Source organism: Lampetra planeri, chromosome 7 (assembly GCF_965212315.1).
Source record: "Lampetra planeri chromosome 7, kcLamPlan1.2.h2, whole genome shotgun sequence".
Taxonomy (NCBI): domain Eukaryota; kingdom Metazoa; phylum Chordata; class Hyperoartia; order Petromyzontiformes; family Petromyzontidae; genus Lampetra; species Lampetra planeri.
Genome location: NC_136113.1, coordinates 156,796 through 181,138, shown reverse-complemented (window position 1 = coordinate 181,138; position 24,343 = coordinate 156,796). Strand labels below are relative to the sequence as shown.

General features: G+C 46.4%; 2 protein-coding genes and 1 long non-coding RNA gene across 10 annotated transcripts in view; 2 read left to right on the top strand and 1 right to left on the bottom strand.

The window, feature by feature from the left end:
• LOC144719689 (striatin-3-like) overlaps positions 1-7,559 on the top strand; it is a 124,269-nt gene extending 116,710 nt beyond the window's left edge. For 3 of the 5 annotated variants that reach the window (XM_078595817.1, XM_078595819.1, XM_078595815.1), the window contains 2 exons: positions 175-282; positions 1,147-3,059. In XM_078595817.1, the coding sequence (XP_078451943.1) occupies positions 175-282; positions 1,147-1,463 (425 nt within the window). In that variant the 3' untranslated portion in view covers positions 1,464-3,059. Of the gene's footprint in view, positions 1-174; positions 283-1,146; positions 3,060-3,835 lie in introns of those variants that run through there. The other 2 variants (XM_078595820.1, XM_078595818.1) reach the window with 1 other exon arrangement.
• On the bottom strand, positions 6,820-12,602 carry LOC144719692 (uncharacterized). Its single transcript, XR_013585658.1, has 2 exons — positions 12,539-12,602; positions 6,820-12,241 (listed from the first exon to the last, which is right to left on the bottom strand). It is a non-coding gene; the product is annotated as an uncharacterized LOC144719692 (long non-coding RNA).
• Positions 7,659-24,093, top strand: LOC144719690 (uncharacterized). Of its 4 annotated transcripts, none has more exons than XR_013585657.1 (9): positions 7,659-12,038; positions 13,277-13,355; positions 13,496-13,549; positions 14,331-14,376; positions 15,733-15,860; positions 17,814-17,931; positions 20,126-20,239; positions 20,993-21,130; positions 22,649-24,093. XR_013585657.1 is itself a non-coding variant. In XM_078595821.1 (7 exons), exons 1-6 carry the CDS (start codon positions 11,888-11,890, stop codon positions 17,887-17,889), a joined length of 534 nt encoding a protein of 177 aa, XP_078451947.1. In that variant the 5' UTR covers positions 7,659-11,887; the 3' UTR covers positions 17,890-17,931; positions 20,126-24,093. The 4 variants fall into 4 exon arrangements, 1 of the variants encoding a protein (XP_078451947.1); XR_013585656.1 differs by having other exon boundaries at positions 21,308-24,093; XR_013585655.1 differs by having other exon boundaries at positions 20,993-24,093.
• Positions 24,094-24,343: the final 250 nt, after the last annotated feature.

The window sequence follows — 24,343 nt, the reverse complement described above, 5'->3', positions numbered from 1 at the left end:
ATCGGTGGCATTCACAATTACAAACTTATTGTAAATGCTTTTGTGTTTCTTTTGTTTTTGCTAAAGTCGTTGCTTCGCTGCTTGGCTGATATTTGTTGGTACTGTCGTGTGCACCCGTGTGTGTCTATATGTGTGTCTACATGTGTGTATGCCCTTGTACCATCTCTACTCCAGACGCACCGCTGGGGAACCAAATAAACCGTGTGGTGTCCCACCCAACGCTGCCCATCACCGTGACGGCACACGAGGACCGTCACATCAAGTTTTTCGACAACAACACGGGTACATCAACATCGTCTGCATTACGTAACACCTTATATGACACGTCATCGCATAGTGATTCAGTCTCTCGCATGAAGCTCATCGCATCCTTCTTCAGGATAATACCAAACAATTTAAAAAAAATTCCAAATTAGAAAAAATATGCTTTTAAATATGATTCAAACAAAGTAATGGATTGAATCTCTCTGATTAGACTTAGTGAGATCCAAAGATTGTGGTTGTAATAGAAAAAAGTGGAAGTTAATTGGCTTACCATTTTGGCCATAACAAGTGCCCATTCGGCCAGGTGTTTAAGGGTCAGCGGGTCGCAGTCATAATGGTCGAGTTAAAATCTGTTTGGGGGTTGATGCAACCCATGGTCCAATGGATAGACTCACCCCTACCATAGGAATGAGGAACATCCACCACTTGTTCAGGGCTAACAAGACGAGCACCTCAATGCTCAATTGTGAATTATATCACGTTGACATTTTTTAAGCATCACAAAGGCTCTTCCATTGCTTGTTTTCTAGAATAAACAATGCCCGACATAGGAATGTATCATTTTTAACTCTGGCTGCCAAGGCCCACTTGAGCAGGGAGACATTCTGGATTTGACTCCTATCACTTGTCCCATTGGTCTCCTGATTTGTAGTTGTATGAATGTATGTTGATCTTATACAGGTAGGAACAACAGGTTTCTCACTGCCCACCAGGGATTATTTGTCTGTCGTGCATATTTGTCTGTCGTGCACGAATGCGCTGTCCAACCAAGTTCCTACCTGCCCACTCCGAAGGAACGTGTTTTCTCTCTGTTTGTAGCCAACTGTGCTAATCGACTTGATACACCTTCGCTCTTCAATGGGGCTTACTTTGCACCAACAGGGAAGCAGGTGCACTCGATGGTGGCTCACCTGGACGCCGTCACCTGCTTGGCCGTGGACCCCAACGGCCTTTACCTGATGTCTGGAAGTGAGGGTGCACATTCGCACACGCAAATAGCACCGTGCATCAAACACCCTTCTGGCCGGCACTTGAAGGGGGTGGACATTTTGTGTGTGGGTCGTGTGTCGTACTTACTGTGTGGGGAGTCTGATGGATCATGTGTTATGGGGTGGATTGGGGGTGCAGTGGTGTGTGTAATGCACCACGATTCCAAACAACCTGGGTTCGATTCCTGGCTGGGAGTAACATCAGTGTAAAATGGCATAAGAAAAATGGGCTCTTGCATGGATAAATTAAGGATCTGAGTGTAGTTAGGGTGTTTTGGAGATATTAAAACAATTTTAAGATGATACAAATGTGATAAAATATTAAACTTAATAATTGTGCTTTATAAAAATGTGTAAAACATTAACACATCCAGCAAGTCTGCAACGAGTTAGACAGATATAGAAACTACACCACTTTTGCCGGGACCACAACTTGAATCATGATGGAGCTGTGAACGTCGCTGTTCTGCAGATGTGCCCATATTCATAGCTGGACACGACACATTCTTCAGCCACGTCCTCATGAAATTCCCATATGCTGCGGTTGGGAGTGGAATGGCATTATTTACCTGACAGAGGCAACCGCTGAAGGGGCTGTTTTATTGGTAGCCTGCCTCACCATCGGAACAGCACGCACGTTTTACCACAATCTAAAGCGATACACGATGTAGCCAGTGTGTTGAAGCACATCTGTAGTCCAGTACTTTGGAGGCAAGGGTTGGTGGATCATGTAGGTTTGTGAAACTCCAAAACCTGCTGGGCCGTGAAAAAGCTTGGAAAAGACGGTACAGCTCTCGCGGGTTTGTGAATCTATGCCTGTGAAAGTGTTTTATCCCTCCCTATGTGGGGAATTTCTCTGGATATTCTGGTTTTCTCCCACATGTATAACACTTTTGGAATTGGCAAACTATCCCAATGTAGGAGCCCTATGAAATATATTTGAGATATCTCGAGGCTTTTCTAGATACATACTTTACTGTTGTTACTCTTTCCAAGTGCGGCATGGAGCCACTGCCGTTTCGGATCACAATGAGACCACCCACGGTGGTGTTCTTTCACGACTTAATTTTGCTCAGTGTCCGAATAACTTGGAATGCAAACCCCTAATGTAGAGTCAGAAGAATATAAAGAGCCAGAAATAATACGACTTCAAATATAACTAATAGTCGTGGTGTGTCAAGCACTTTGAGACTCCCAACTTCCTGGGCTGTGTGGTGGCCAGTTGACAGCATTGTGGCCTCAATCGAAAACACATATTTGAAATGTTTTAACCCCTTGTGTGGATATTCTCCAGATTATTTCAGTTTCCTACGTGAAAAATGCGCATGTATTATCCTCCAGAAAAGCATATCTTACGGCTTTTCTACATAAATAACTGCTATTTGTATGTCATTGAACAACGGAATGATAACATTTCTTAAACAAACTGTATTGTGTGTACTCAGATCGTAAATGTTGTGGTTTTACTCTCCAACACACAGGTGTGCTCTACAGTAACGAATTGGCATGTTTTGTTTATGTGACGAACCTAACGAATTGGCTGCGTCGGGTGATGGTGGATTTAATAACACATTTATATTTACGCGGTCTAACCCAAAAAACCTATATTATGAATGAAATTGGTTGCGAAAGCCGACGTGTTAAACTATAAGCAGATCACTTGCCACGTATTTTATTCCTATTATCAACCATATTTAACAGGGTTTAATATGTAAAGAGCATAACAAAATCTCTATGCCAAGTCACATCGGAAACCAAGACTGACTGTTCAAATATATTTGGAGTTGTCGGAAGATGCGAAATTAATCCAGTTTCTGTGTCGTAAATCGATCCATGGTGGTATTCTATAAATGTCGTGAATGTGGATCATCGTGAATCGAACCGTAGTAAACCGGACACCGCCTGTACTTATGCTGGCCAGTTTTAAATGATCTGTTTAAGTTGTTCAAGGTAAGCTAGAGTTTTGTTCGAATGTATTCCTGGGCCTTTATTTTATTTACAATGGTAATTTTGAAGATGTGCAGCAAGGAAATGTCAACATTCAAGATGTGATAGAATAGTCAAGCAACTAAGGTTTGGCATCTAACAATTACGCAGTGTCCAATATAAATTGTGCACCTCGGTTATAAAGCAGTGGATGACACCGTAGCTGTCATTCAAAAGTTGTACATTTATATCTAAGGTTTTGAGCCAATCAATGGCACTGGCTGTAAGTTGATGGATTGCTTCAGTGTCGCCAATCATTGATATTGATGGGCAGTGAATGACTGTGCTCCATTGTTCCGCTCCACATACATTTGTTACGTCACCATGGCATCTGTGTTAAAATTTATACCACATAGTGATGAAGGCTGTCATCACAAGAGATCAGAGACAATGGTAATGTGGATTGACGTAATGGTAATTTAGATAAATGAAATGCAATGTACCCTCTACCCCAGGTGCCTAACTACCTGCTCATTGGCACAAGCCCTGCACATGTGCTTTGCATTGACTAGCAGCCTGTGGCCCCTACCTGGTGGCCTCTCAAACAGAAGCCTCCTGCACTCCGTATAGCAGTGATCCCTCTCCCTCTTTGTCAGGTCACGATTGCTCAATCCGGCTGTGGAACCTGGAGAGCAAGACGTGTGTGCAGGAGATCACTGCGCACCGCAAAAAGTTTGACGAGGCAATCCACGACGTGGCCTTCCACCCATCAAAGGCCTTCATCGCCAGCGCCGGTGCTGACGCCCTGGCAAAGGTCTTCGTATAACGGCCGCACAAACGCATGCCCCGTCGCCCGCCCACCTCCTGCGGGCTCTCGGCTACGGCGCACGGTGGGGGGAGGTGGGGGGCAGGGGAGCGGTGAGGTGCGTGCCCGGAGGCACCACCACTCTTCGCACTGCGTCCTGCCGCGAGCAGATGGTCCCAGAGTCCTCGGCCGCTCGCCGACACCAACCGGCGACGGGCCATGGGCTCGGACCGCGGGACGCACGTCTGCCAACGCCGGGGCTCAGTGGATTGACGCAGGCGTGGGACACTAACACAGGTCGCGCTTGCGTAAAGGAAACAAGCGAGATGGCTGGGGTGGTGTTGGGCTTTTTTTTTACCCCCTGCGTTTCGTTTCTCCTGGGGGCATAATTACTTTCCACGGTCACTGTAACACTCGGATCCCCGCGCACAGGGCTGTCTGCAACCCAGAACCCCCTAACCCGCTGTCGACTGGTGGAGGGGTACTACGGTATAATAGGAATGTATGTTGGTGACTTGTATAGCTGAAAATGTATTCTCAATTTTATGCTGTTGCCGTATGTACGGAGGGTTCCTCTGCTGTGTTTTAAATACGCTTTGCTTGGCAGGATCTGACGAGGGGCGTGCGTGCGTGCGTGTTGTGTACTCGAGACTGTACAAAGGTAGCACTCCCGCTCGGGGGGATTGTGCCACGATGCACGCTAAGCGCCGGGGCTGCCTCGGCCTCCCTCCTTCTACCCCCTCTCCTCCCCTTCCTCCCTCTCACATCCACCGTGTTGAATGAGAGCTGCATGCCTCCCCCCACTACAGTTCCATATTCCGCCGTGTCAACGTGCCCTTTTTATACGTAGCTGGCCAAACTTATCTGTGCCCTTCCCTGCCAAAATTTTAAAAAGGAACAGAACAGGAAAGGAAAGCAAAGTAAAGCTCTCCCCAGGATACTAGGCCATAAGATGCACTGGGCCTGTTATTACTTTATTATATGCTCTGGTCAATCTTCATCGCAGTGCAAAGACACCAGTTTTGCCAAAAATAACAACCCAAAATGTTAGCTATTCTGTCTGAGAAGGTGGTTATCGATTCATTTTTGTGTTCCAGATGGTGTGAGGAACATAAGTTTGTGGTCATCCCGATAATGTGTTGTTCGAGGCATTGGGTTACGGTAGGGCTGAGATTTGTTCATAGTTGACATGGGAAAATATTTTCTGTCCATTGGAGAAGCCCACATTTTAACCAACTGTTGGGTACCTATGAATAAGTGGCACGCACACAGTAATGAAATGTTACACACGCACGAGATGCAGGTCCAATGTTACACGCTTGCGTGGGGAAATATCTATATTATTTTAAACACAATATGGTTTTTAACAAAAAAGCAAAAACACAAAAAAACATTATGCTTGATGTTACACTTCCCAAACAGGGATTATGCTCGCCACCATTACTGGAGGTCTAGGGCCAGTGGAGAAAATTCTACTTTCTTTTGGCAAAGGGGATTTAATGCATAGACGACCCACTGTTGACATACCAGTGTTGTAACCATCGAGCTCGGTGGAATTTACAGGGTGGGTCGACCTCCATCCGAGATGTAGACTCACGACCGGAATGTTAGTTCAACACTGCCATATTGCCACCCAGCTGGATACCCGAAATTTGCTTCGTCTTGAGGTATATTTGAATACGTAGCACATGAACTTAATATCTGTTTTTGACAACAACCACAGGCAGACTGTTGTCATATGCATCAATAGTTGTACTTGCAGGCAACAGTATTTAGCCATTAAGACGATACTACTTTAAAAGTAACAATGTACTTTTTTCAGTTTAGTGGTGTTTCCAGAAACTGCAGGTCAGTGGGTACAATGATGGGGACAGAAAGCAGTGGAGGGCACCACCAACTTATACGAGGCGCCAACAGATGAGGTAGCCAACAGCCAGGGCAGGGTAGGGGGGTGGCACGTGCAGCAGCTTCAGGCCGCACCGTCAACACGGCACCGCTTTCCATTGCCATGAACACTGACAGATCATGATGTGTGCTGCCTGTGTGTGCGTACATGGTCGCGTTACATGCACATATGCAGCATGTGTTTAGGATAGATGGGAGTGCGTGCGTGTGTGCTTGCGAGTTCATGACAGGCACGTGTCGTCTGCTGAAGTGCTTGTGTGCGTGTCTGCATAAAATGCGTGCGTGGGTGTTTTTGAAGCCCAGGCAGGTTCCTATGCTGTCTGTCCTGCCTCTTGTGATGCAACGCTCGGCAGTTCGGGCGACACCGCGCACACTCTCTTGGGCCATCGGGGCGGTGAGGGGGGAATCTTGTAAAATACAGCTGTGGCGGGAAATGACTCGTGAGGGGCGCAGCTCCACGCAGAGCGGGGTAGTAGTGGTGGTTGTGGTGGTGCAGCGTGTGCACGTAAGTCACACCCGTCACCATGTGATACTTGTACATTAACCTGTATTTACAAAATATCACACGTGCTTGTGAGTGGCTAGCCATCCATCCCAACACTATAGTAGCCTATTTTGTGTTATTTATTTGACAATGCATTTGTCAGGCCAGTCTCATGAGGCTGGGGTGTGTGCAGGCTTGGGGTGGTTGGGAGAGGGATTGTGATATTGGGCCGGTGGAGATTGCGCACACGAGAGTTGTGTTGGGGGGGGGAGCTCGTCCAGGCGATTCCGTTGGCACGTACGCCCCCATATCCCCTCGTGCGCTGGAGGCTCGTTGGGTAGACATACTGTCGTAGCGACGCTAGTGCTGCACCTGTTGGGAAGGAGCAGGGGTCCAGATTGGCGAGCAAATGCAGGCAGGAAACTGTGCAGTCTGTGGAACACGTGGACGCAACAGCTATTGTTTTTTTAATGATTGATTTATCGAAATACACAGCGTTAATCATGCAGATTTGGGTGAACAGCATGTCACAGGTTCTGATTTAATACAGTCATGGTTCTATAAGGAGCAGTGAGGCGTGGGGCTGGTGGACAGATGGGTGTGGTGGGACGAGGTGTGGGAATGGCAGTAGCGTAGGATGAGCAGGTAAGCAGTGGGCATCTCTTACTGCCTTTCCTCAATCTCCTCCCCTACCCACCCACGTGTTCCCTTGCCTCCTGAGACCCCTTCCTCCTCAGCTTGCTTGTGTGCTGCATGGTTTATTGGAGAAAACGAATTCCTAGTCTTCCGCGTAGACTTGAAGCGATTTGCAAATTCACTCCTTTGTTGGCCACCGGTACTCAAACTCTCGAGCGGCACAGTATTGGCTCTCGGGGACGGCTGCATACCACGCAAGCGTGCAAACGTTAATGCATTACAGGAAAAAAGCATCTTGATTCAGAACGGTGTACAGTTGCTTATAGCTATTCATGTAAATTAGTGATGGTAACGCCCTTAATTTGCCCTTAATTATATACCACAGAGTACAATTGCTTACCCTTGTGTTATTTTATAGCTCACAAACAGTTTGCCTTGTATAAAACTAGAAAAAAATTGTGTTCATAAAACTCTAATTATTGTAATAATGCTCTCTTTTCTGGAAGGGAAGTGATAGATTTTGCCAATAAAAAGCAGACCTTTACAGCGAGCTGGCTTCTCTTTAAACTCTTTGTGTGGTGTGGGTGGTCTTAGACATTGGTTGTTTTTTTTTCTGAAAATGCAACAGATGTTTAGTGGTGGTTGCCTTTGACCCCATCGGCTTGGTGACTGGTTTGGTGGACCGCCAAGGGCTGTAGCTGGCAGGCAGGAAACAATCCATCCAGAATGTGCCTGCAGGAAGGAGATAGTACAGCCAAATGGGTTTACAGGTAGGCTACTTGTGCCATGTGTTCTACCTGCTTACAGATGAGTTTATCTAGGATCTAAATTTTCAACTACTGTATGTAAAAAAACATCCCAAACCAAATAATACTTAAATCCTAAGGAGTGTTTTAATCCGTGAAGAAACGTTTACTTCAACCAGTCGACCTAATGAATAAATGTATCCCAGCAGTGTTTGTTTAAACAAAGCAAACCCTGGACCAATGTTTACTCTGAGCATCGGCAGGATGTGCATCTGAATGAGGACCTCCGCCACACTATGGGTTATGAGGTGCATTTGATTTCAAGACGTTGATCCGTTTGGGTTGGTGAAGGTGGGGAGCGTAGAAGTGCTGTACAACAATGGATTTTCTGAGACGTGAAATATTCAAAACCATGCTGCAAACAACGTAGCCCATCAGCAGGTTTCAAGCTTCGTAAGGAATGTCACTGGTTAACTCCGTGTAACAGGCAGCTGCCACGAAATTACACATTGTTGGAGATTGAATTTTCAGCAAATTATAAAATTATAACAGATTTGCAATAAGCGAAGTTTGTAAAAGTATGATTCTTTTCAGCAATTCACAAACAAGGAAGTCCCCAAATATCCAAAAAGCAAGATATCTTGACCCTGTTAAGGTTTGCAGTACAAATGTTTCCATCACATGAAAATACATCTTATCAAAATGTTGAACACGGAGCCATGTGCAGTCAGTAGAGAATAAGGGCCAGAGTGCAGGGCATCTGGACAGATTCGTCTCTTCAAACAAAAGTTCACAGTAAATGGCTAGCTGCAATGCTCCACGAAGGCCAAGCAAACGTAATTATAATTAACATGGTGGGGTGATTGTGGTCGGCTGCATCGCACAGATTGAAATGCCTGCCTGTGGGGTGTCAAGAGCTCCACAAGTGTTCGATGTTTTGTGTTCCTACTGTATAATTACAGTGTAATGTGCGTTTCGATTTGTCTCCCAATATTATCCCAACTTGTCCTATCAGTATCATGACATGACTACATTTCCATGTTTTCATTATTACAGTGGGGAGTGCATCTCTTTGTGTTAGCCCCCAGATATGGTGCCACAGAACCCTACTGTAATTCTGGAGGTACTTATATTTGGCCTTGTATTCACATAGGGTACCACACATTTTTCATGCGTTAAAAACTTAAATATTTGGTCCACATATTTGGCACATTTCAAATTCAGTGAGAAAGTAGATATGCTGTGCAGTCATGTGTAACTTGACTGAGATCACCAGCACATGATGATCTGGTTTGGTCATTGCCTGGATTGTCGCCTAGGATCTCAGCAGTGCTGGCTCGTGCCTCAGTACCATTTTTGTTTCCAAAAACACGTCCCTAAAGTGTTGCAGTTTTAGACAAGCCTCATAATTCAGTCACATAATTGCTTTATAAATACATTTCGTTCATCAGATGAGAGAATTGATGAAACAGTCCTGATTCATGGTGGTCTATGCCACTTTTCTCCCAATTCTCAGCAGAAAAGCCATATTGGTAGGATTTAATGGTAATGTCTTTTCCTGCCAAATAACATGGGGGGAAAAGCCTTTCTGCCAAGATGAATTTGGGCAAACATGTCTACTTTGCACAATAAGTCTTTGCCCTAATCCAGGTTGAGTTAAGATGTATTAGCGGATATGTCATGACATATAAGTCTGATTTCAGAATAGTTTTCGTGGAGTAGCAGTGTTTGGTAAATTAAGATAAAAACATTTAAAAAATCTGTTAGCATGAACAGGTTGTCTTCCTGTTGCATCATCCCAAAGTCCCCTTCATGTATGATTCTGATTATCCTGCTTTACAGAACCTTCTTCTTGGTTCTTTCGGTAAAGTCACGTAATAAAATAATAAAATAAAACAATAAAATAATTCTCACGACGTTTCGGCCACAACGCAAGCAGCCGTCCTCAGGTGAAGACCAGGTCTGTCGGGGAGACAGCGTCTGAATGCTTGCGTTGTGGCCGAAACGTGAGAATTATTTATTATGTTTTATTTTTATTATTTTATTACTTCCCTTCTACGTGACTTTACCGAAAGAACCAAGAAGATGAATCCCTGCAGTCACGAAAGCTTTAAATCGAAATTTTACAGAACCTTGTTTGTAAAGCAGCACTGTGGCATTGGCCAACTTGCAATTGGAAGATTTTAAGTTCATATTTTAGTCTGTCTACTTGGTACACCATCCCTTCAGGATCAGACGAATACCAGTGCGTAGGTCAAAACCGGTTCTGTGGAGAGACTCGAAACTACAGCGATATGCGCGACGTCCTCGACTCGCTCACCAACCGAGAAGAGCACAATCAAACCAACACTCACTGGGATGGCAAAACATGCCTCGCACTTGCACCTCTTATTCCAACTACAGAGATGTATGTATGTTGAACTTCTTTCGCACCATACATAGCCAACCTTGCTAATCTGAGATGTACCTGCGATGTGGTTTGTTTTATTGAATGCTTAGTTTAACAGGATGTACACTACACATGTGTATTAAGGGAAAAAAACTTGTGTGATTAAGTGCTTAATGTCCTGCTGTGAACCTGGCACCACCTATTTTTGATTTCTGACCACGGCTCACATCATTGAAGAGTGATAAACCAAGGAATCCTGGACAACCCTCATCAAACCCGCTCTCAGCAGCTCTGAAATATGGTCAAACCCCCACGACCGACAAGGTGTGGGGTTGCCTTCATCCAGCAATGTATTGAGAAAATGCTAAGTTATTAATATGTAATTGTCCACATGATTAGAAGTACATGCATTTGTTAATAGGTTTAGAGTCGTGGGGAATGGACTGGACATTTTGACGTGACTGCATAAGTAGAATATATTGGCTAAAAACTCGAAATACCTTTTAATGTATTCAGATTTTGGGCTTGAAGACATAACGACTTTCCCATGGAGATTTGACTCCCTGCACATTAGGAGGGGAAGTGATGTACAATTACGTATCCTAACACGTTTTAACATTTACACACCATATGCTTTCTCTAGCCGGTTCACCACCACTCCTGCTCCACAATATAAATCTACCGATCTCCACAATAGTGCCAGATCGCAATTGTGTACAAAATAAAATTCCAATAAAGTTGACCATACCTGAGCGTGTCTGCGAAATACTGTTGCCTACATTCTCTGGAACCACCACCGCCTCAGATCGGGGAGGTGAAAACCACGCCATCCACACACTCCTGAGTACATGAGCCGCCGACTGCATGTTCACTCGGTGATCTTCAATGCGGCCAGTTCGCAGCCCCACGCAGCATGCCATTCGATCACAAATATTAAACGTGCAATTCGTTTAAATAGTTTGATTAGTTTCCAATTGTCTCGCAAACAGGACATTTTAATTGTCATGTGTTTTATAAATGCATTTTGACCCGGTCAATAGATTCTAATTCTAAATATTGTATCGTGATTGAATTCGACACGTTATGCCTCCTACATCTTATGAGTCCCGGTAACCAGATGGTAACATTTGAGATGACTTCTCACCGATTCTGTTCCACCTTGTGGGAGTCCTACTGAGTTTCTGCTTCATGGACGCGTTCATCTGGACATAGCCACGAACTTCTGGCTGCCAGCGGCATGTGAACAGGGGGTCACACACGCGTCGTGACTTCTGCCTCCCGTGACTTGTGCACTACAACTACCGTGTTGTGTCACTTGCTGCGATCAATGTCTCTGGGGGGGCCTGCTTCGCGTTGTGCCTCAATCCCCGTGTTGTGGCAAAACAAATTCCAGCGTTGTGCCAACTCCATATCTACTGTGGACGGTTTTGCGAATCATTACGTTTGGGGTTTGGCCAAACATCTTGAAGCCGGCTCCTTTTAAAGCCTTGAGGCTCGATCGAGGCTTTTTTCGGTAAATATTTGCCAACATTATTGCGAGGATCCGTGGCACAGTGGTTAGCGCTATAAAGCCGGCAAATTGACTCCCTGCCACGGCTGGCATCAGTGGCGGGTGATGATGTTTTTAAATGCCACCAAGCTGCACTGTCCACCGTGGTGAAGTATGGTCAAACAACAAAACCCTTCCACGAGTCGGCCTTCTCCCACAGTGGATTGACAAGGTATACAGTTTGTTGTTGCTTTATGATCCGAGGCGCAGGGGGGTGGGGTGATGGCAGGACGGCAATGGAGGTGAACTGCTCCCAGCAGCAGCTGCTGGTCAAGGCGCTGGCCCGGACCGTTGCGGGCGGACGGGCCCTGCTGGGTGGTGCTCGGGCGGAGAGTGAAGAAGACGGTAGGAGGAGGATCTCTGTGTGTCTCGGGTCGCCCAGGCGGACAGTCGAGAGCTGAGACGCCGGGTTCCAGGTCCTCTTTGCCGCGTGACCACGATGATCCATCCGGTCCCGTCACTCGCCACCCCCCTCGGCCTAGTGGCCCCGCCTGTGCTGCTCCCCTCTCCAAGGCAGGGGTCTAGGCGAGCACGCTGGGTTATCGGTCCTAAAAAACCCCAATAACTTACGGTCTACTTTGAACTTTGAATTAACGTTAATTGTGCTTTTGCTGTGAAAGTGCATGAAGTATTTCGGCCCATGAGCGATTGTATTTAGAGGGATATCCGCAAATGGAATGTTACAAGACCAAACACGGAATTGTGGCCTCGAGACCGTTTGTGGCACAATTGAGGTATTGTAGTTTAAAAACAAAAATCAACTTGAATTATTTTACTGTCATAGCTTCATTCCACAATGTTATTTTTGTTACTCAAATGAGTGTAATGCAATGTGTAAACATTACCACGAGGGAGGCGAAAGTCGGATGGACGTTCCAGCCTTGGTGTTCGGCTGAACGGGGGGGTGGGGGGGTCGCTTTGTGTTTTAATCAGCGGCGCAGAGGGGGGGGGGCCTGGATGGCCTCGGGGCTCATCGTCGTGGTCGCGTCAGAGACGCCGACTTGCTGGGTTCGGGCCCTGGTTCCACCGGTCAGCCGGTGGTCACAGTCCGGTCACGACTGCACACACATTTCCAGGACCTAACATTAGTTTCATGACCACCCTCTCTGCACGTGGCAGGGCATATGGACAATGTACCAGCGAGTGTGAATCCGGGGCTCGAGAGGTCACGCCATAACTCGGTGTTGCCATCTCACATGTTCAGCTGTTCTCATGCGTAGCTGCCACTGGATGTTGGTGCAGCACAATAATACACTGGCACATTTCTTACAAGCTCGAGGTGTGTTTAAGGACCTTACTTAAATCGGCCTGCCAGGTGTTTGCGTTTGTTTTATTTGTAACCAAGTCGGAACGCATTGAGATTGGGTAAAACAAAACCGTGTACATGACACCTCAACGTGGTTTGGACCCTGAGCCAGAAAAAAGCATTGCTTATAAATAATGGGATGTATGTATGTAGAACTTCTTTCGCACCGTACGTCGCCAATCGGAGGTAATGGGTGTGACCCTGACGCAATGCTGCTACAATCTACATCTCAAAGAGCACTTCCCTGAACAGCAGGACTCGTGGTTGTTCCCAGCAGGTGAGCTGCAGGAGTTTGTGCTGCAGAAAATCACTCGTCTGGGTGCGATGATCCGAGAGTATGCACAGCTCATGTCCAGGTGAGCTCATTGGAAATTATACAGTACAAATGTTGTTCGATAGAACACTTTACATGTGTGCATTTAAATATGGCGTTGGTTAATCTCGAAATCTATAATATTTAATTTTCTGTGGATATTTTGTCATAATTGTGCCAAAGCGTGTTGGTGAGCAGCCGTGCTGACCTCGAGGAGCTGTGGAGGCTCCACTGGGGGTGAGTGCCGCCTCTTCAAGGCCCCTGTGCCCGCAGGGGATCTCTGTGGGTCACCTGATTAATTCTCAATCCCACAAAGTCCTTCACATGCTCATGGCTGTTGCTTTCGTGGGGCTCCCTCACCTCTTCAGAGCTCCTCTTTCCCTCTGTGTTCTCCTCTACTCGCTTGGGGTTCTTCTTGCACATTGAGATATTTGTGGGACTCCCTTTCGGCAGATGACATTGTGAATTTATTCACGTAGCAAATCAACAGTTGAAAGTGACGAGCGATTAACAGCTGCTTTACAAGATTGCAAGCTGTAATTCGGAGAATAAATAGGAAAGTATTAGCTTCCAGAGTTTAGTCGTAGGGTACAAAAGATGAGACCATATGCTTTGTCGAGCAGGCCAGTAAGAAAACATTTGTCAAAGTGCGATAAAGATGGATAAAGAGCACAAGTAGATCGACAGACATGCACAGTGATGTGAGATACTTAACGAGAACACTGACCTTTGAGGTACGATTATAAGCAGCAAAGGAAGGCAACAGAGTGAAGATGGTATATAAAGGCAAGAGAGGCAGACATGGTTACATATTCAATAATACAGCTTTTGATTTGATTCTGTTGAGATGTTTTAATCCTTTGACACACCATCTCACATGTGGGAGCAGTAGAGAGTGAGGAGCTGCCGCATGGAGTGGGGCCAGTGTCTCTACAACTATTTTTTAACCTACTCTTGGAAGGAGGACTGAGAAGGGCAACACTTCTTCTGATGGTGTACAATATTTGTCTTTGTACAGGAAATCCGATGTGCGTGATGCAGTGGAGGAACTCCTGCAGCTCGAGGTGGTAGCTCCACTCTGGTGACAATCACATGGTTACACAGCACCTGCCTCTTGTGTCACTGCTGTGGCACTGTCAGGAGCTTCAGTTTTTAATGTATTTTTATATTTCGGTAGGAGCCCGGTACAAAGCATGCACCGTGATGTGAAAGCTGTGCTCCTGGATTGAGAGGAGGGAGGAGATTGTGCTCGCTGCTGCCACACCGAGTGGGGACCGAGAGCGGGTGTTTCAACTTTTATGTGGGGAGGGGTCAAGTGAGGGAAGAAGAACTGAAGTTATGGAGTAGAGGGAGGAGTGGGAGGAGAAGGAGAGGGAGGGAGGGGAAGCTTTACTTAAAAAAAAATTCTGTAATGGGGTGTATGCCCTACAACTGAAGTATATTTGACTGAAATTCCAGTATTAAGAAAATAGTTTTTGGTAGTTTGACAGCAATAAACTTTGAATTGTCTCGCATAAATCTAATTTACCATTTATCATTAGCAGTCTCGTTACTGATTATTCAACAAGAATGGAATAATCTTCGTAAAATCAAAGTTCTTGCTTCCTCAAATCTGCTGTTTTGGTGGCCTGAGCCAACAGCAGAAATTCCACTTTTCCATGACAATGGCTGGTATAATATACATATAAAACCATTGCTGACATCCCACAAATTGGCATGTATTTCATCAACTCTGAAAGGGTAAAAAGCTGAATCAGTACTCTACTGGTATTTCATTCAAGTCAAGTACTCTGACCATAGCCCTATCTGGCTGAATACCACTATACACTCAGGGTATATTGACTAATCTCTCCACCCTACCCATGCCTCGCAGTACAGTCAGTTTTCACAATTGATGATTGTAGCGGCCTCTAGTGGCTGAATGATTCACGTGAAACCATTACAGATGTAAAACATGTATTGTTACATGCAATAAATGTGTGTTCTGTGAAGTACAAAAATACATATGCATCGATTATTTGTGACATTCCTACTATATAATCTAGTGTGTCTACTGTATAGTGTTTAGTTGTACTACATCGGCTTTCAGATGTGATTGCGGGTTGTACCACATGTTGTTTGGCATGATGTCCAAAGTTTCGCTTCTCGTGCTGAACAACAGGATGTGGAGCATGTTGAACTACATGCGGTACAGCCTGAAAACAAATCAGAGAATTAATAAACATACATACAATTTACCTTGTCATACTGTGAGCTACGGTTACTGCACACGTTGCTGGTCCCAAGGCCGATTAGATAAACGTAGGTGACTCGTCTGTATGCGTCTCTCCTGTATTGTCAAGCATTTATTTTTCCCCTGCAAGTGTGTGTGACACCATAGCCTCCCCCACTCTTTCTGCGCCCACTCCTGTGCCTGACAGGAGGAGTGGAGCTCATTTCTGAAGGGCATGGATGAGCGCCTTGACAACGAGGTGACAGCACCAGGAGTGGCAGAGCCAGCAGTGCAGCTCCCGCTAGAGCTGGAGCTCACGGATGCGTGCTGTGGACGGTGAGCCCACTCGTATGTGTGCGCGTACGAGTGGTGGTCGCTTCTGCCCCCACCGAAGATGAACATCAATGGAGAGATGCAGGCAAGGCCGATGAGTCAGATACCTTCTATGACCTGTCACAGGTGTTAGTTAAAGTGGCCCCTCGGCATAGTCATATTGTTCTGTAACTTTAATGCCTGAGTGAGTCATGACGCTGGCACCTGGGCTGGAGTGATTGGAAGGCATGGGCCAGATCAGCTCAATAACAAGGGTCGGAAGTTGCTCAACTTCTGTGCGGCCCATGGGCTTGTAATTATCAACACGCTTTTTCGGCATCGGCGCATCCACACAACATCATGAATGCACGCTGGGTCCAAGCAAGAACATCTGTTGGACTATATAGTGATGGAACAGTGGATCCGGCCCCATGCCCTTGACACCAGGACCTATGGTGGAGCTGATCTGACCACTGATCATCGGCCTTTCATCTGTAAGATGTGCCTGCCATTCTTACACTCTGGTGGTGGGTGTCCATCTAGGACCCTATTCAAACCCATAGTGACCTAGTCTCAACTAGCTAATGAAAGTTGTGAGAATTTCATCATCACTTGCAGCTGGGGTTTAGCATTGTCCCCCCCCTCCTCCTGATACTGGGGGGAAATAGGTGAAGTTGAGGATTGTGGCTCATGCAGTTGCAATGGCTGCTTTGGGTACATGGTTCAAACCTGCCCAGAGACCCTGGCTGATGGAGGAGGTGTTCAAGATGGCTGAGATAAAGCGACAGGCCCACTTCCACTGCCTATAGCATCTCACATCGGATCGGAGAATGAGGAGGCTTACCGCAGCCTTTGCTCGGAGGTTCGGAGAGCCGTGCGGCGCTGCAAGGATGAGTGGTGGTCATGGGTTGCTGAGGAGATGTAGTCTGCCTTCGTAGCTCGCGATCAAATTATTTAATTCCATCAAAAAAGTAACTTGCAGTGCCACACCTATCTCTATCCTCAGGGGAAAAAAGGTGATGTGATTTCCGACCTCAGGAACAGGTTTGCAGATTTGCTGTGCATTTACACTGGCCTTCCTACGATCCATTCTGGGTTTAACCAGGCTGTATTGTGTGAGGAGCCCACCAATTCTCGAAAGATCTGGACACAGTCCAATCGGTGAGCTCCAGCAGGCAAGGCTGCGTTGGATGGGTTATGTTGCCCCACATGCCACCGCATGCCCAAACAGCTTTTGTTCAGCCGGATAGAGGGGGCTAAATGGGCGCGGCACGGGCTAGAGAAGAGATGGAGTGATGTGGTACAGGAGGACGTAGAGCTGAGTGGACTTGCCGATGACTGGTCCCAGCGGTGTCAAGATCAGCCTCTGTGGAGGAGGCTCGTTAAGGACGCGACTGGGCAGTTGGAGGCAGTCGCCCTCCAAAAACAACGGAGGGCGGAGGAGTGACGCTCACAACAACGAGCAGAGTGCAGGCCGGTTAAAACAACAAGTTGGCACAGTAGAGGGCACAGGTGGTGCATCGGCCATTCATTGCAGTCACGCAACCCATGGCACCTGGGTCTATCCCGTGACCTCCTGCCAGTGGGCGTTTGACACTTCACGTGGCCTTAGAGTGCACATAGCCTGGCACAAGTCCCAAGGTGATGTCACCGCCACTTCGTGGAGAATGGCGGTTGTTGCACGAGTATGGGGAGTGTTCATATCATTGTTAGCAGTCTGTACTACAAACTCGACGATCTGTGTTCGGTTCTCGGCCATGGCCAAAACCTGTGGAGAATGTCTGAACTGGTCCTGGCCTTTCCTAGATTGACTCAGACTTAAATTACGACCCGGGCCTGGTTCTGACCACACCACCACCTCATGCACTGTGCTCCGTAATAGGTGTTCACTAACAGCACTTTCCCCAGCAGTCTGTGGAGGCAATGAAAAGGATTATTGATTTTGTATGTGTGTTTTTGCCTTATGGTTGTTTGCAGACAGGTTTCTCTCGCAGAGGTGCTGGGTGAGGACTCTTCACCCGTGCTGCTCGTGCTGCTTCGTCATCTCGCCTGACTGCCCTGACGCGATCATGTCGCCCGGCTCCTCACTCACCAGGTCTCCGCACCTAACACACAACACCTTATCAATATCCCTCAGCCCAATGCCAGGTATTTAGCTAATACTTCATCCTTTCCTATTCGTTAGCATCATTTTCCATTCACTGCATGGATCCCTTCCCTTCAAGTCATCAGGCAGCATTTAGTTTTTTTTTCCTTTTGGCCACATACCCAACATGATTCTTTGGAGAACGTCCTTCATGAAGCCTAAGTCACCAATTCTGACTTCCCAAGATTGTGCTAATTATTCTTCTTTCCTCTTGAAACTCCTCTATAGCTTCCTCATTTATCTTTGCAGTCAGTTGATTTACTCCATTCGTTACCATACCCACATATTGAGACTTCCCATTATTCTTTGTTCTTGTTAGTCCACATTTCTGTCGCATACAACACTGCAATTCTATACTAAGGTGTGAACGAGTCTCTTCTGTTACTTCACAAATCACACTGCTTGTATCATTTATGCTGGAGGATTCCGATGAGCTATAAAACTTTTTTCACAGATGTGCAGTAGGGGCGGGTCAGAAAGTTACAACAACAAAGAATACAAAAACACGAAAGAAGTGCAAAATATAGGAAGGGTAAGAAAATCACTAAAACATATTTTAGCAGGTAAAACCCACTGAGCTATTAGCTTCTTTTACAGAAGCTTCCTTGCCACAAATGATAGCTCAACGAAGTGGCTTATCACATGGAAATGTATAGCAGCCAAATAATCTAAACGAATGCTTCTAAATGTGGAGGGAAAAACCAGAGGACCCGGAGAAAAAATCTGTGCGACCATGGGGAGAACATGCAAACTCCAAATATACAGCAGGCGTCAGGATTGGGATCGAAGCCACGATCTCCTGCATAGCAGGCGAGGAAGATGACATCACGCCACCGTGGTGCCCCTTAAATGAATAATAAAAATAAAGCATATAAGTTGAAATTGCATAAGTACATCAATTCCCAAGCTTGGGAAAGGCAGTAAAACAACAGCAAAAACAGTCCCAGACCACACCAAAACAAGACACAGGCCCTGAATAAAATTGTACCTTAAACTGGAACTACTAATACATGGGTTAGGATCAAAGTTGCAAATCACATTTTTAAATGTAGCTACATCCAGCACTAATCTGCTTCAGAATATTTTTGAAGGAGTATTTATGATATTAAGGGAAGAAACCAGGTTGTTCAAAAACGTTGGTGCTGCAACTGCAAAGGCTTTGTCACATATTTCAGTTCTCGTTCTTGGGATAGTTAAAGGGTAATTAGATGGACGTCTTAGGTTTATTGAGTTTGACAATGGGTTCATAAATTAGCTAAGCATAGCGCAGATTTACTAATAAGGATTTTATGGATAAACAGGGCCATAGAGCGTAGTCCTGCTTTGCACTGCATGACAATGATGGTGCATGTAATGATTCAGCAATTAAAATGTACCCTGATACACATTGTATGTGCAAGAATTGATCATTTTTTATGTATTCATTTAAATGTCGGCCAATGGTGTAAACAGGAATGAGTGGTGGTGCAGTGATTACCGCACTGCATTTCAAAACCTTCAACCTAAGTTTGATTCTTGGTCACGGCTTATATCAGTGGCGAGTACTATCTGAACCAGTCCTGGGCCTCCATACTGACCACCGTGGTTAAGTATGGTCAAACAACAACACCCATGAAAAAAAAACCGCATGGGTGAAGCCTCATCCAGCGATGGGTAAACAAAGTGCTGTGAATGCTTATTTAATTTGTTATAACTATTGACGAAAAACAACAACTGTACAGATAAGACAGATAGCACAACAGGAACCACACAGATGACATACAGTGCAAACAAAAAGAAAAATCGAATGATTCTTTAACCTAATTGTTACCCTGAATGAGTAAACATCACATTGTGATGGAAATTAATCATATGCCTATTTATAACACCACACACCAACATGTACAACACTTCCCTGCACCCTGGCTCACCACACTGCATTGTGCCATACCATTTGTATTGCATCCTCAACACTGCAGCACACTGCATTGAGAAACACAGCACTGGCATAGAACTTGCTACATTTCCCTGGTGTGTTTCTTGATCTTACCAAGCTCTATGTTCCTGTCTGTGTGATCTCAGCTGTCTTTGTCTTTCTCTATCTCCCTGTGCTTACTGCCTGCCTGGCTGATTGCCTGTCTCTGGTCCTTACTGCCGTGTGTAGGGAGACTTGGCCGCGCGGGTGGTGTTGGTGTCGTTCAGTAGCTGCAGCAGAGCTAAGGCCTGGTTGAATGAGACGGGAGCTACTTTTCCCATGCTGCTCGACCCCAACAGACGAGTGAGTAATGTACCGCAATCCGCTGCAGCACCCAATCAAGCCCTGCTCCCTGCTGCAAATTAATATCACTGATTGCTGTGCTAAAACAATACTCCATCCTGCAGGAAAAACATCACTCAGTGCATCACTTCGAGACTACCAAGACACTACTCCATGGATATTGTTATTTGAGGTCAACAAAGCCCTTCAACACCTCTGACCTAGATAAAATGAGGACCACTTCATGGGAAAGCAGTAGCAGTTGTCATCTGGATGGAGTGGCCCCTGCCACAAATGGAGATGAGCACGAACGAGCTCATTTAAGCAGGGACACACAATGATTTTTTGTTACAGTAGAAGCTGGATATTAGCACGTATATATAAGCAACACAACTTTGAATTTCATTGCTGGGGGAAGGCGGAGGGCAACTTTGGAGCCATGCATACTACGGGTATGAGCACACCTAGGCTTCCTGCGAAGGGGTGTGGTTATTACCAAAATTCTGTTTCACAATTTTATTCCTGGTGCATTGTCGGTTGAGCAGTGCGACCCCGTGTACATGAGAATGGACCCTGAAAGGCTTTTCATAGAATAAAAAAATCACTATGTGCTCTTGACGCTCGAACCACCCAGTCACCTTGCATTTACATTTTAAAGTGTATTTAAGATTAACTGTATGGAGAATGGTACAACAAACCAAGTATTGTTTGGAAACAGAAGCAAGTCATCGTTTATATACCCTGCCTGTGGTGGTCTTGTTATGGTTCCTGCAGCTGTTTGCAGTGCTGGGCCTGCGTGTCTCGGTGTCAAGGGTGTGGTCTGTGGCAACGCTAATCTACTACGCTGAGCAGATCGTGGCTGGGCGCAGTCTTCTCCAAACTGCAGAAGGCCCTCCGGAAGACCTGAATCAGGTTTTTGACAGCTATACACACTTGAGCACACATATACAGCCCAGCCAGAGTAGAGAATTTTAGTCCACATTGGCAGCAGAGGAGCAGGAGCGTCCTTTTATATAAACACCTGCATGATCTTAAGTGACTGTAGCAGTGCCCTCATGTCCTGTTTCTCCCTTTCTGCACGTTTCCAAGCTCGGGGGCGATTTCCTGGTGGGGGAAGGCGGTCGGGTTCTGTGGAGTCATCCTAGCCATAGCCCGATGGACCGCCCCAGGCTACAAGACATCCAGGAAGCACTGCACGCTCGCTAACATCTATGCATTTCAGAGTGGCCAACACCACACCCGGCCGCCTTTGTCTCCCCAGTGGCGATGTTTATACGCCGCACCAGGTACTTATTTAAGGCTGAGTCGATCTAGGGAAGGTCCAGGACCAGTTCATATTCAATTTTCGTTACCAATATATTTTACTTTTCTATCCGACAGGAAACGAAGATTTATACGTTTTGGCAGAATTAACTTTTTCAGGAAATATTGAGCCTTGCCTGGTAAAATCAAAATATTTTAATAGTTTATAGAATGTCAAAAGTGGCATTGGCTCGAGTGCATGTAGTCTTGATCAGAACATCGCCCCTCGTACTGTCAAGGCAAACGTGGCAGTTTCCATTAGAAGGCTGCACTGGCTGCCTTGCTCTCTAAGAGCCCCCAAGTGAAATATTGAGAAGCCGAGTTTGTAAATAAAGAGCTTGGTTAAAGAGTAGCTTGCAAGTGTTGAGTTTGCATCCCAATTCTACTGTTTACTCTATGCATCTACGTGTATTTGTGGATGTGTGTGGCCATGGGTCTGTGCGTGTCAGAGCCTCAATGTGTGCTATGCTTTATGTACGTGTGTGTGTAACTGCGTGTGTGTATGTGGTATTGGGGAGGGGAGTGTAGAGGTTAGCATACTGCACTACAAACCCAGCAACACGAGTTTGATTCCCGCTCACGGCCAACACCAGTGACGATTATCTGAACCTGGCCTGGGCCTCCCCTAAGTCGACTCAGCCTCAAATGAGTATCTCGTGCGGAGTGTAAACTTCGTCACTCAGGAGATAAAGGCAGCCGGGCGTGGTGCTGGCCACCCACCCCCACGTGTACTGTGCTAGTTTTGATAGGTGCTCGCTCACGGCACTTGCCCCACAAGTCTGTTAAGACTATAGGGGGATTTTTGTTTTTGTGTCACAGTATGTCTCTCTTTGTCACTGTATGTTTCACATGTGTGTGTGTGTGGCCTTCCCTAGGTCGATTCACCCTTAAATTAGTACTTGGTGTGGTGTGTAAACATCAGCGCTGGAAAGACAAAGGCGGCCGGGCGTGGTGTTGGCTACCCTCCCCTCCTTCCTCTGTGTGCCGTGCCAGCCTTCATAGGTGCCTGCTAGTAGGCCTTACCCCAACAACCTGTTCAGGATATACGGGAGGAACCCTTGTCTTTGTGTGTGTATATGAGTGTCTGTGTGAGTGTCCGTGTGTGTTCCACTGTTACTGGTAATGCAGTGGGGAGTGGAGACTGGGAGTACAGCAGTTCGCATGCTGCGCTACAAACCCGCCTACCAGGTGACCGGGCGTGATGCTGGGCACCCACTCCCCCGAGTGTGCCGTTATCTGTCTTCATAGGTGCTCGCGAACAGCACTTGCTCCTTCAATTTGTTAATGCTATACGGGGAATCTTTGTCCACTGTGACCATTTTCATGTATGTGTGTATCTGTGTGTCTCACCGTGTGTCACTCTGTCCCTGTGTGTGCATGTCTGCGTGTGTGTCATGTGATACTACTCTTTGTGTACGTTTGTCGCAGTTTGCATGTGTATGTTTGTCTCCATTTCTGCACACCACAATCCATACTATCTGGTTCAATCTCCGGTCATGATGCGCAACGTGAGCTAGGTATAGCCATGAACCTGACATTGACTTCACCTAGGTCAACTCAGCCGAAAATACAAGTTCTGTACATCACCACTGCGAATTAACAAAGGCGGCCAATTTATACAAATGCCACTAATCTCCACCAACCCACCTCGCGCTCTCTTCTCTCTGTCTCATCTGCCTCTCTCAGACATAGGCGCTTGCACAACACTCGATAGCACACACATGTATGCAGCATCACATAGCATTACTCATGTACACATGCACATACTCATCCACAGAAGCACACAGCAACCTTCTCTCTACCAGAATTGCGACCATAATGACGGTATTGCCATAAAGCGACCTGATTGCAGGCGAGTGGCATCATCTTGATTCCTCTAGGAGGTCGCATCAGGTAATGAGAGGCAGTGCTCGGTGCTTCCGGGACCTGTATGATTCATAGGACCTTGGGAGTGGGTGATTGTGAGAATAATCAAACATTTCATAGTATTGTAATAATGCCGACACGCATTGCTACTTGGAGCCTTTTATTAGACACAGCACCAACACTTGGCCGGGGCTTCTTTCTTGCTGCTTGAAGCTTGTACTCTCCCCAAACATCACCTCCTCCTGTACTCTCCCCTTTTATACATTTCGAGCCCCTCTCTTGAAGCTTCGCTCGCCCCGCTCCTTTCGGCCAATCCTCGTCCTCCTCCACCAACGGTTGTCACCCGTCGCCTCAACCCTCAACCCTCGCTTCCTGCCTTTCACGTTTTAAACCCTCCAATCCCTTTGAACCTTGCCTTCCGACCAATCACTTCGGAGTCCTCTCTGCACTAATAGGAGGCCTTGGCCTACTTCTTGACTCTCCGTCTGCCTGTACGCTTGCCTCAGGGGAGTGGTCTGTTGCCTCGGTCATTACACCACTGCCCTTTAAAAATAAAACGAGCCGTCCCGGCTAACACCAGGGAGGAATGGCCTACCTAACAGACCACGGGGAGCCAGGGGAATTTCACCCATTAGAACTTGATGGCACAATTTAAGTTTTCCCTGTGTCCAACTTTGTGGCAATAAATAATACATGAAAAATAACAATGTGTGGTGTGTGTCTTTGCCACGCAGATTTTGCATCTCCCACAATTAATAATAGACCAACAATAAGATTTGGGAATGAGGTTCAATAGTCTGCTGCTCCGTCCAGGACAGTATCAGTGCTGTCGTGCACATCTTGCACGGGTCCTCGTTGCCAGACCGCATTCTCTGCAGGGTCCCGCGGCGTGCTGTCCGGGATCACTCTCAGTTCTGTGGGCGGGACAGGATCATGTACAGGTGATATGGGTGCTGC

Excerpts from the sequence above, each read along its gene's own strand:
- LOC144719690 (XM_078595821.1), top strand. The coding sequence starts at position 11,888 with ATGATCCGAGGCGCAGGGGGGTGGGGTGATGGCAGGACGGCAATGGAG. Across the intron at positions 13,550-14,330 it reads CTGTGGAGGCTCCACTGGGG|GAAATCCGATGTGCGTGATG; the intron begins GTGAGTGCCGCC and ends GTCTTTGTACAG. Across the intron at positions 14,377-15,732 it reads AGGAACTCCTGCAGCTCGAG|GAGGAGTGGAGCTCATTTCT; the intron begins GTGGTAGCTCCA and ends TGTGCCTGACAG.